At 36.4% G+C, this 12,500-nt stretch overlaps 2 protein-coding genes across 2 annotated transcripts in view; both read left to right on the top strand.

The window, feature by feature from the left end:
- The window catches only part of LOC138000335 (dual specificity protein phosphatase 14-like), a 9,239-nt gene extending 36 nt beyond the window's left edge, over positions 1-9,203 (top strand). Inside the window, exons 1-5 of the mRNA XM_068846664.1 lie at positions 1-225; positions 1,342-1,458; positions 3,428-3,485; positions 7,855-8,039; positions 9,010-9,203. The exon at positions 1-225 is cut by the window's left edge and continues 36 nt beyond it. Of these exons, the coding sequence (XP_068702765.1) occupies positions 99-225; positions 1,342-1,458; positions 3,428-3,485; positions 7,855-8,039; positions 9,010-9,059 (537 nt within the window). The 5' untranslated portion in view covers positions 1-98 and the 3' untranslated portion in view covers positions 9,060-9,203. The remainder of the gene's footprint in view (positions 226-1,341; positions 1,459-3,427; positions 3,486-7,854; positions 8,040-9,009) is intronic.
- A 3,002-nt stretch (positions 9,204-12,205) lies between these two features.
- LOC138000322 (6-phosphofructo-2-kinase/fructose-2,6-bisphosphatase 1-like) overlaps positions 12,206-12,500 on the top strand; it is a 29,200-nt gene continuing 28,905 nt past the window's right edge. The window contains exon 1 of the mRNA XM_068846643.1: positions 12,206-12,416. Within this exon, the coding sequence (XP_068702744.1) occupies positions 12,227-12,416 (190 nt within the window). The 5' untranslated portion in view covers positions 12,206-12,226. The remainder of the gene's footprint in view (positions 12,417-12,500) is intronic.

The raw sequence follows: 12,500 nt of genomic DNA, 5'->3' as shown, positions 1-12,500 counted from the left end.
AAGTCGCATGGAAATGTTTTCTGACGACTGCTAGCTATCGAAGGAGCACATCTCATACATTTTATCTTCACTTCAGTTTTTAATATCAGCTGTACATCATGTTCAAACATTGCAGTCCTCTTGATAAAATGGCGGAAATCACAGATTTTCTTTATATAGGAGGATTAGCCGCGGCTAAAATGGAAGATTCGCTCACAAAGAAGGGAATAACATGTGTTATCAATGGTAAAATTGATTTATCTTAGTAGAAACAACCACGGGAGAAAAGAAAATTGATTTAATTTCTTTACAATGCATTCGTATTGGCCACTTGCAAAAATACCATAATGATCTCGGCAGGTATTTTTTGCAGGTTGCAGGTTGAAATTTAGTTAAAATTGGATATACTTACCGTGACTGTTACATGAATAGCTAGCCTAAAAACTTTTTTTCAACCTGCAACCTGCAAAATAATCTTTGTTTGCCCTGCAAAATTTTGCATAGGCATTGTTTTTATTTTCTCTTGGGACCATTTTAAGTCCCAAGAGAAACTGGAGACAATGCTTATTTTTGGAAGTGGCCCATTCTGGAGCTTTGAGGGTTTCACTATAAAGGTCATTCGACTATTTATCCTATGGATCTTGGACAAATGTTTAGATGGTATTACGTGTAAAGATATTAAGTAATTGTTAGAGGATCTTGGAAAGCCTGTGACCTTTGGCTTAACTGCTGAATACCCTGACTTATTTGCATAACAATAATTAACAATTATTCGCCGAAGGCGAAGTGATTATCGGTGAATATTCTCCGAGACGAAGTCAAGGTGAATATATTCACTGATAATCACTGAGCCTGAGGTGAATAATTAATTGTTTTAGTATAAATACACAGGTGATTATTTCAAAAAAGAGAAAAAAAAAACATTTCAATGCAAAATCATCTTCACTTACAGTGGCAAAACGACTACCGGCAGACATTTTGTCCGTCGAGGTGATATCGGCTGATAATCCGAGATAGTGAGCCAATGAGAGCACCTGATTTTGTATAATCACCTTTGTATTTATACTAATGGCTATTATATTCTGACCCTTTCTTCAAAGAATGCCACTGAGTGCTAGCAAAGGTGGCAGGGTCTTAGCAGTTACTCTGGTCCTTGCTGTTGGAAAATTTTATAAGTAAGGAAATCTGCTCCCAGCTTATACACTTCCAGGCACAAATGAGTATTCATTTGCACGTACAATCCTTACTTGTGTTTGGTACTATTATTATTTTGTTTTCATCGTGTGTCTTTGTTCATGAAACTCTCGCCAAATTACAGTAATTTTGTTAATTCTTATTTGCGTGTTTCATCTCATCTGAAAGCTGCCACTGAGTCTCCAGAAATAAACTATGAATCAATTAGGACAACCAGGATAAAATTAGAAGACAACCCAACTTGCAAGATTGGAGTGCACTTTGATTTGGTCGCAGACAAAATAGGTGGGTTTGAATTGCACCTTATGAATAATTAAATCTTGTTTGTGGTTAAACAGCATATTTATTCCAACTGAAGTTAACTGTTTGTCCAAACTCTGTGGAATTTACTTATTCTATCCGGCGGGTCTAATTTCCAAGTCACAAGTTGCAGGTCATTGTTTCATCAATACAGAAGGTATCGTAAACATTCTTAAAAGCTAACCTTAGGCCTAATTAGGCCTAAACAAAAGTTTTTTAGGCCTAAGGTTAGCTTTTATGAATGTTTAGGATACTTTCTGTATTGGTGAAACAATGACCTGCAACCCGTGACCTGCGACCTGTGACCTGCAGATTAGACCTGCCGTATTTGATCTAGTTATTGATCAAGTACTAAAAATATTTTAGCTAACGGATTGCCCACAGGAATTGACACTGATTTCCAAAAAAATAATCCACCAGTTCTGCGATTGCCCAAAGGAAAACACAAAAGTTAAGTTCTGTTGGATAGAGAACTGATATCTACATATGGAGTTAGGACAATGTGCGAGCCATGCGAGCCATGACTGCGAGACATGACTGCGAGTCATGCAAGCCATGCATGACTGCGAGTCATGCAAGCCATGGCTGCAAGTCAAGCGAGCCAACATGGCGAGCAATGCGAGTCAAAATGCGAGTCACACAGTTATTGAAGGCTAACTGTTTTAAAATGGGTGCTTAGACTTAATTTAACTGTTTATCAGCGCTATTTGAAATGGGTGCTGAGATGCGAAATTTGCATGGCTTGCTGGCTTGCAGATTGTCCAGCCCCATTTTTATGTGGATGACCATCTGGAAAAACCTCATGCTCTCAATGCTTTGGGGAGTCATGCCAGCATAATGGTTATCATATGTGCCTCCCACCTCCGTGTATGTTGGGAGTTTCAGTTGACATCAACCTGAATCAAGGGTTTTTCTCTGGGTACTGTGGTTTTCCTCCTTAATTAAAATATTGTCCCAACTAGTTATTACTGGCTGTGATGTTGTGCTGAAGGCTTATACATGCAGGGCTGTCAACTCTGCCGGATAATAGGGGTGACTCCAGATTTTAGACTGTGTATAATTGCCCGATCTCAAGATTACGGTCTGAAATCTTCCGATAAATCATCAAAGTTTGTCATTTCTAGTGAGAATCGACTTTCACAACAAATAAATTTCAAATACTTTGTGTTGTTTGAGTTATTTTAACATCGATAATTATAATAACAAAATTTATTTGTTGCATGAACTGTTCATTGCTATTGACGGATTGTAATTTAAGCAATAATGTGATTGGCCCGAAATAAACCGATTGCCAATGACATCTTTTCCACACGTTTTTTGACTTTTTGCCAAGGTTGCGTGTCTGAGGTTTTGTGTCCTGTGTCAAATTACAGATTGAATTGAAGATGTGGACTGATTTTACTTTGCTTCAGAGGGAGTTTTTTTGACTTTTAGGTAACTTTTGGTTTCCAATTCCTTGTAAAGACAAAATGTAGCTGAAAAAATTGTAAAGATTTAAATATATGTTAACAGAGTCAAGGAGTATTTTTTGCGTAAAAGATGTAATATGACGTCACCAAAAATGATGTCACAAGGAGTATTATGGGTTATGATGTCATCTATCATCCCATCCCTATCAATTCTCAGTGTCTGAATGCTTTTGAGGTTGACAGCCCTGTACATGGACTGCAAAGCTTTACTTTCTACCAGAGGCACTTTAACCATTTATCTCCTGGGAGATAATTTTACTTGTCAATGGAAGGTGGTTTAGGAGTCAGTGGGTTAATAATGCTTTGACCAAGCTTCACCTATCATAACAATCCAGTCCCAAAGACTGCGAGAATGGGTGATTAGAAGGCCTGGGTCATTTTAAATATCTATTGGGCAAGATAACTTTCGTGGTTTAATTTGTGTCAAGATGGACAGCTGCCTGCCATTCGCAATTTTGATGTTCCTTTGTTTTGTTATGTACTAGATAGAGTTCAAAGGGAAAGAGGAAAGGTCCTTGTGCATTGCATAGCTGGTGTAAGCAGGTGAGCGGCTGTCATTTCAATTTCATTTTGGTAATCCTTGATGGATTGATTCATGATTGATAGGTCCATATCCTTGATTTCTGCTTGCTTATGGATTACCAAACCTGTTGTTAATTAAATTTCATAACATACACATAAAGGCACAATCTTAAATTCTTGCTCTCCAAGAATTTTAATTACCGGTAGTATTGTTGTTAATGGAGGCAGTGTGGCCGAGTGGTTAGGGCCGGTGCCTTGAGATCCAGAGATCTTAGGTTCAAGACCGCGTTCTGACCACTCACTGAATTTGTTTCAGGTAGTCCCTGGTTCAATTTCCTGGGGCACTTGTAAAATAGCCAGCTGGTTTGCCTCTCCCCAGTTGGGATTCTTAACAATTGTAAATGTTAAATGCTTGGAGATATTAGCTACTAGCTACTCTGAAATCAGAGGGTAAACAAATTATTATTATTATTATTATTATTATTAATGGTGGGGACATTAGTATGGCTAATGAAATGGTGACGAGTGAAATTAGGGAATAATTTCATGAACATTTTGTCCAAAATCCAATAATTTCCCTAATTTCACAAGTATATCATTAATTTAAAATTTTGATTAGCTATCAATATCATGGTTGACAAATAACGTTCATAAGACGTGGGTTATTTTCAAACCTGGACGCATTTTTGACACTGTAGGAAAAGTTGCCATGGCAGCATTGTAATTTCACTTGAGAAATTATAAATTCTTAAATGATTAAAAACGATTTCTTAAAACATAAGCCACAGGCAGCCCAAGCTCAAAATGTTAGGAGTTCAGTGTAACGTGACATATGCCATATTACATAACTACGCGAAACGTGACTCCCGCCTTACAGCATATGGAGGTATTGTGTTACAACGGTTTGAATTTGTAAAGGTTTGTATGGGAAGGCAACGGCTTTGCTGGAAAAGTCAATTATTCTTATATTTTGTGAATAAAATCTACTTACCCTGTTGCCGTGTTGTATTCTTTGTTGTTTGCCAGCTTCGCAAGCCGATCTGACACGATTTCGGCGACTTATCGTTTTCTTTTAGCAGTGGAAACCCACAAAACGATAAGTCGCCGAAATCGTGTTAGATTGGCTTGCGAAGCTGGCAAACAACAAAGAATACAACACGGCAACAGGGTAAGTAGATTTTATTCACAAAATATAAGAATAATTGACTTTTCCAGCAAAGCCGTTGCCTTCCCATACAAACCTTTACTAATTCAAACCGTTGTAACACAATACCTCCATATGCTGTAAGGCGGGAGTCACGTTTCGTGTAGTTATGTAATATGGCATATGTCACGTTACACTGAACTCCTAACATTTTGAGCTTGGGCTCCCTGTGCATAAGCAAGTGAATATTAACATTACGTTGAAAGCCGACGTTTTGGCGTCATCATGACACCATTCTCAAGGCAAAGTGAGTACTATAGTAAGTATTGCGAAGATTTGATTTCTAAAGTCTCTACAATTTAACATAATAACAAAGAATCACATATTCTTCAAGTGAATACCTTTGCGTGAATCAAGTCCATTTGCATGTTTATATAGGGATGGTTTAAATTTTCTCATAAAAAGCATCTCATCAATTAGGCAATCAAATTTGTTAGAACATTTTAATAGTAAGCACGTGAAATTGTTCTAAAAGACAAGGTAGTACATTCGAATTATACCGGTATTCGCTAAAATAATGTTTACAAATTGACAACGATTTTTGTTTGTGTCCATCAGCTTGTTCATGGAGGTGGCCGCGAGTGTAACCAACATATCCTGCATCGCACAGGTTACATTGAAATTTATAAACTAAAGATTATTGGTTAACAATGGCTGGCTTCTCTAACTTTAGGGTCTTCGTTGAGTTTACTGCTGATGAACACGGGCTGAATTGTGGTCTTGATTTTTGAGCTGAGGTCTGTCAGACGTTTTTTGACCACATTAGCAGTGACCTGATCTTTAAATGGTATGACCCTTAAGTCATTATTATGCTAATTCATAGAGACTTTAGAAATCAAATCTTCGCATTACTTACTCACTTTGCCTTGAGAATGGTGTCATGATGATGCCAATACGTCGGCTTTCAACATTAATATTCGCTTGCTTATGTTTTAAATTATAAGTTATAAATTAACGATGAAATTCTGTGCCAAAGAATTTAGGAGTAATTATTATAACATTTATCACCCATGTTATTAATCATTGACAATATTGACCCATTCACTCCTCAGTTGCCCTAGGACTCCCCAATTTGACGATCAGTGAAGTAAAAATTGTCTGGCGTTTAGAGACAGATTAAAGTCTGTTAGGTCCCACTCCCAGGCGTCAATGGGTTAAAATAGCCCAAAACAACTAAAACGTTATTATATAATTTTAGTGTTGACAAAATTAACATGTTACTGTAGTTTTAATGAAGACTGCTGACGGCATGTCATCAAAACTGTTATTAGCCACGCTAAATTACAAAGTCTTTCTTTAACACTTTCACATGCCCCCATTGTTGAGTAAACATCTTGTGTTAGACAGAGTAGAATCTTGGGCATGAAAGGATTAAAGCTATCTTATTACAGGCCTTCTGATAGGGTGCGATTAAAAAATGCAAATTATGCGATTTTTTCAGGGCAGATTGTGCGATTAGAAAGGCCAATTATGCGATAAATAATGTAAATTATGCGATTTTTTTCTCAGCAATTTTAAGCCTGTTTTATATATACGGTTTCAGGTTAAGAAAAACACTTTTTTGCCGCCCTAAAGTCATTTTGAACACAAAGGAACAGTAATTATGTATCTCGATCGACATTAGTTGGGATAAATAAAAGTTGAAAAGTTGAATGATCAAGGTGCTCGTCAACCACGAACTTCCGAAGATGGTCAATCACAATAGGGCCATACCCCCATTTATACGAGAGAAAATAAGCCGCGGCTTACAGAAGACTCGAATGTTCACCCCGTATAAATGGTACAAAATCTACGTTTACGTCTTTTTCAAGCCGCGGCCTATATTGGGAATATTCGTATAAATATTCGAATATTCGTATAAATAGTTCCTTTTGCGTATTTTGTACACCTTGGCCAGAGTAAGCCGCGGCTTATTTTCTCTCGCATAAAAGGCCCTAATATTGCACGACGAGAAAAACATCAGTCCATCGTCCACGTGGAGCGTACCTGTGAAGTACTTTCTTGCTCGATTGTGAGCTGTCAGATCGGGCGGAATGTGGGAACGTCCTTCTTCGTCGAAGAAAAAGCGAGCGTTTTCACAACAAACTTATCCATGAGTAAGTTTTAATCAGTTTTCAACGAAAGAAACTACATTTTGTCGAAAACCTTACAACTTCGCTTATTTTTCACAAATCTCTTCTATAAGAGAAGGCAACTGTGTCATTTCAGTGGTGTGTATATAATTGAGTGTTTGTGTTGCACCAATAGAAGGAGACTCGTACCAGGTCCCCGACATGAAAAATAAAGCCTTGAACTTCGAATGTTTACGAAATCGAAGTTGACAAAGGTTTTTTAGCCTTTTTCCAAGATAAATCATCTTTAAAATGGCGTATTTATGCAGGAATTTCTAAGAAACGTGTTGATTTATGTTTCATTTTATGAATTTTGTGCGTCCTTTTGTGAATTATGCGATTTTTCGGGAATTGTGCGATCGGATGCGATTTGAGGTCGATTGTGCGAAATCGCACCATCGCGTAATAGCAGAAGGCCTGTCTTAAGGATGGTGCCTACTAATTCAAACTATTTTTGCGCGGTTTACTGAATACGCGGGAAAAGCAGATCTTACTAAGTGTTATTGAAATCCAACAAGAAAATTGAGGGTAACCATGCATTTTTCAAAGATAATTAATCAACAACATTTGCAAAAAGCTTTAAAATACAAAGCAATGTATGGCGTTCTTTTCCAAATTGAAGCTTTGTAATTATCTCTGAAAAATGTGTGGTTACCCCCAATTTTCTTTTTGGATACCAAGGGAACTTGCTAAGTTCTTCTTTCTCCCCATAGTTTTGAACCGCGCAAAAATATCCCTTTATTAATAAGCTCAACCCATAGGAAATCCAAGTGTCTCGAGATGCGCAGAACATATGCGCAGTAACAATAGTAGGCACAGTCCTTAAAACAACCAGAAAATAATTAGTATTTTAGGGGCAGAGAGTATAAATTATTGCAGAACAAAATCATCCTGTGAGTTATTGAGCTGTCCTGCTGTGACGGAAATTTTCACTGATGAGCTGATTGGCAGTTTTCTTAAGATGTTTGTCTGGAGGAAAGTATTCCAATAATTTTTTATAATTTATAGTTTTCTGAAGGATTTCTAATGCTTGGTATTTTGTCATTTTATACATGTATTTGTATATGCATTGAAGATCGGCAACTCTGGTGTTAGCATATCTTATGAAACATCAAAAGATGAAACTAATTGATGCCCATGCATATGTCAAAAAGAGGAGACCTCTTATTCGACCAAATGCTGGTTTCTGGAAAGATTTAGTGGACTATGAAAGAAAACTTTTCCATAAGAATTCCGTGGATATGGTGGAATCCAAACTTGGTAAGCTACATAATTTTTTGATTTCTTTGTTGACTTTTTTGTGGAAAGTTTTAACCAAATTGACTCTTGGGGGTTCCCCATTGACGAGTAAAATTGTCTGGCGTTAGACAGAGTAAAAATTTAATGCTAAGTCTGGCCGGTTTAGGCCGGTTTGGACGTCAAAGGGTTAAAACGGTTTTTACGGTAAATGTTGACGTCACTTATGCATCTGTCTTCCAATAGATCACAGGCGAGAACCAAGCATGTGTGCATTATTGAGCTAAATTTGTTAATAAATTATTATACCGTATTTATTCACTTATAAGGCACGCCATTTTTTATGATAAAATATGCTTATTCGATCAGGTGAATAAATACGGTACATGTAAGTTACATTTAGTTTAGATTCATTTTCTAGAAGAAGAAGGGCAGAAAATAGAGCTTCATCTATTATCGTTGAAAATACTATTTTTTTCTAAAGTGTATACAAAGCTTGCAAAAGAAATTATTATAATAGCTGTTTTGCATCATAGTAAAGTTTTCTCTTAGTTTGTAGTTTTAAATAAACGCTTGTCATGATTGTAAACATTGATTGGTACTATTGTAAGTAATTTTGCCGTTGACATAGTCAACTGAAGGCTCTGGCACTTACTGGGAGAAATTGAAGTACCCAGATTATATCAACATAATACTCTTTGTTTGTCCCTCCAAGATTTTGCATAAGCCTTGTTTTTATTTTCTCTTGGGACTTATAATGGTCCCAAGAGAAACTGGAAACAATGCTTATGCAAAATTGTGGCGGGACAGACAAAGAGTATTATGGTATTATTTTTGGATATTGGCTAATAGACTAAAATTAATAATTTATTATTTAGGGTAAACATAGGTTTAATAAGATTTTTGCTTCTTTAGTTGGTCATATTTAACCCTGCTGTATTTAATTATTATTATAAGCAATAATTGTAATGATTTGTTTCATTTCCCTTTTTAGGATTGATTCCCAGTATATACAAAGATGAGCTCAAAAATTTAGTGTGGTGACATGAGTGATGATGGATGAGAAAAGTGATGATGAGGATGAGATAAATTTTGTTCAGGACATTGCTATTGCTCTTATTAAAATCATTAACATAAATAATTATTAGAAAGAACAAAGGTCCTAGCTGATGTCTACTAAGCAGGGATTTTTTTGGGGGGATGGGGGGGGGGGGGGGGGGTGGTGGTTTTGTGGAATGAGACACTTATCATTAGGAGCTTTTCTTATTTAATGACATGGAAATATTATGGTTCAATTTTTTTCAAACCAGTTCAACTTTTACTATTTTTTCCTTTGGTATTTGGCAAAGAAAAATCAAAAGTGAACTGGATTTAAAATAAATTTAAACCAAGAAAAAAGAGGGAACCACAGAAATAAGAAGCCTTTTAATTATTCTATAATTTAATCCTGTAGGAGATCTTCATGAAAATCTTCCAAGTTACTGACTGATACATTATAGCTGTGTTTAGATTTCTTGTACATGAATGTTATTTGGATGTTTCCTTTTGAGATTTTTGGATACAAAAAGGTTACCCTATTGCTTAGTATTGGTAATCACATAATTTTGAGTGCAAATTTGGAATAAATTTAAGCACTAGCTAGTAAATTTTTTCAAAGATACACAAACAGCCAAGTGCAATTTGTAGTCTTTGAAAAAATTTACATAGAGGATATTACATGTCCGTGTGGAGAAACGAAATAATTTTCTCTTCTCATATTGAAAAATATTTCACTCGTTCGCTGCGCTCACTCGTGAAATATTTTTCAACATGAGTAGAGAAATTTCTTATCTCCAAGCTGCCATGTAATATTCGATTTATTATTTATAATATAAACACCAAACACGAAATCATTCATGAAAGGCATCGAAAGGCACAATTTTCGTATGTAACCATAGCAACAGTGATCTTTTCAAGTGTGAAAATAACATGTTATCTTCACGTTTGAAGATACATGGGTTATTGACCAAGCGTGAGGTCAAAAAAAGAATGAGGCCAATATCCAGCCGTCTTGACAGAACAAGTTTGGTCAATAAAGGATTTATTATTTAATTTAATATAATATGACTTAAAACACCAAAAAATGATCTTTGATCTTGCGGGACCAAGCGAGAAATCCCGAGCGGGCAGTATCTCTCCATCTTGCCTGCTCGGGTAGCCAATCACAGCATGATTTGGTTCATCTTGCGTGCTCACGGAGCTAGTCTTATAAGAAATCATGTTTTCGCGCGAATGCTCACTTGGTATTTCATTGGTGTTTATAATAAAAGTGCTTATTTATTCCAAATTTGCATGAGAAAGATCATTTATAATTTACATGAAAACATTAAATTTTTGAGATGGTTAAGCAGAAGCAGCGCCCGCATGTAACACAATCACACAAATTGCACTATCGAGGGCTCGCATTTGATTGGCTCTCTGACTTTGTTTGCTCATTGACCAATCAGAATGCTTGGTTTATTACTTTTTGCACTGAATTATCTCTTTCCTGCACTGTTAGTTAAAAGGTGCATTCTCTTAGCCATTCAGAGTGGAGTATACATGTATGTACCCATATTTTTAGACTAAAATCATACTGTATGTCATATTGTCTTTTGGTATCACCCAACTAGTGGACTAATGCAAATTTATCCTGCATTTTGATTGGAAACTCTACTAGAGGACTATTAGTAATAGACCTTGAGTAGCGAAAAGCGTGACGCTTTCTTTTGTTTTATTCCCAAATAAATATCTCTTCCACTTGCATTTGCTAACTTTATTATTGCCTTTTCTGTCCGACTAGTTGGGTGATACTAAAACAATTAGACCCTTCGCCCTCAAGGGCCACAGGTCAATAGCCCATTCGGCTTCGCCTCATGGGCTATGGACTCGTATCCCTTGCAGGCTACGGGTCTAATTGTTAATAGGTATGTTTAAAATCAAGTTTGGAAGTCAATGAACTGTTTGTTAAATTATAGCAGAATTGAGTGTATTCCAATGAAGTATGCAGTTGTTTTTACAAGTTGTGCTGCCTTAAGTAAAACAATAAAAAAGGAATAATACTGTAATTATTTGTAGCATAAACTGATTTTAATAAAATAAACTAAAATGTATAATTTGTCTGAGTATTTTATATCTGTTAGAGTGTAATTTTCAATTCATCTTATTGGGATAATGATGATAATAATATTATTATTTAACCCATGACCTCAGGATTAGATAACCATTGCTCTACTGATTGAAGTACATGCTATGGTCAGAGTGGAGCAACTAGAGTTTCTCAAAGCCAGTTTCCACTTGTGGTGGGACTTTGTCCCTTGCAGTTCGCTAGCTCACTTTCTTTCACAGTCAACTTGTGGCAAGTCTATGGAGCAACCTTTTCATACAGTATTTGTACATCATTTTATTGCATTATGAATGTGTCAGAATAGACATACCCCTTCTCGCTACTTGGATGTATTGGAATAAGACCTTATTTCACCATTCAACAGGCCTGAGGTTCCTTTTTCTCATGACTAAAAAAAATTGAAGGCTCTACTCATGATGAACAAGGATGCATATCTTCCCCATAAGAAATTCCCAACATAATTTTCATCTATTTGCTGAGCAATGATGATGGGCTTGATCTTAATGCTATTAAATGAGTTGGTTATTTTGTACGTTTTAATTTCTAGTTTTAGACCCTTTCAGTGGTTTAATTTGATATAACAATTATTTATGCCTCTGCTTCTGAGCTTTTGTTGGTATAATTTTCAATAATAATTATTTTGATTTTTGTAAAATTTTGTTGACAAGTGTATTAAACAATAATTATTTTACAGTAAATAAGAAACAAGGCTAAAATCCTGACAGTAACGAGTTGTTAAAAGCTCAAAGCTGGTGTTCAGGAAGAATGCCTCGGTATTAAAGGCTAGATGTGTCAATAATGAGATCCCACTTGAGGTGCCTGGCAGCATCTTCAATGATGAGGAATGTAAACAAGCTTCAACATCTGATTTTTAATAATTTGTTCGATCAAGAAAGCACTCACGCTTCACAAGCTGAGCACCGTGGCGGAGCTTGTCAATCAACTCTATTTCACATGTGCATGTGTGCGTGTCCACGTGCAGCAACGTGCAACCGTCCATGCAACCAACGCAAATTGACTCGTCCCCAGGGATAGTCCGGGTTTTGATTGATTATTTGCGGTCAAGATGGCGGCCGACATGGACGAATTGCAACCTCCGTATTCGCTTCATTCGATGAGTAGTGTGGATTCTGAACATGATGACTTTGAGTTTACTGATGATGAAGATGTAATGCAAGCCAGTCAACAAGTCTTCGTGCTGAGGGAAAAGAAAGGTGTCATTTATCCCCTCGATTATAAGTACAGAGTGGACGTGGGTGAGTTTAATTGTATTAGTTTTGAACTTGTCATTGTAAAATGCAGACTGCAGACCAGGGGTAAAATGTTATAACTAAAGTTAT

Source organism: Montipora foliosa, chromosome 1, assembly GCF_036669935.1.
Source record: "Montipora foliosa isolate CH-2021 chromosome 1, ASM3666993v2, whole genome shotgun sequence".
In the NCBI taxonomy this organism is placed as follows: domain Eukaryota; kingdom Metazoa; phylum Cnidaria; class Anthozoa; order Scleractinia; family Acroporidae; genus Montipora; species Montipora foliosa.
The sequence above is the reverse complement of the archived record's forward strand: the minus strand, read 5'-3'. Positions and strand labels throughout refer to the sequence as shown.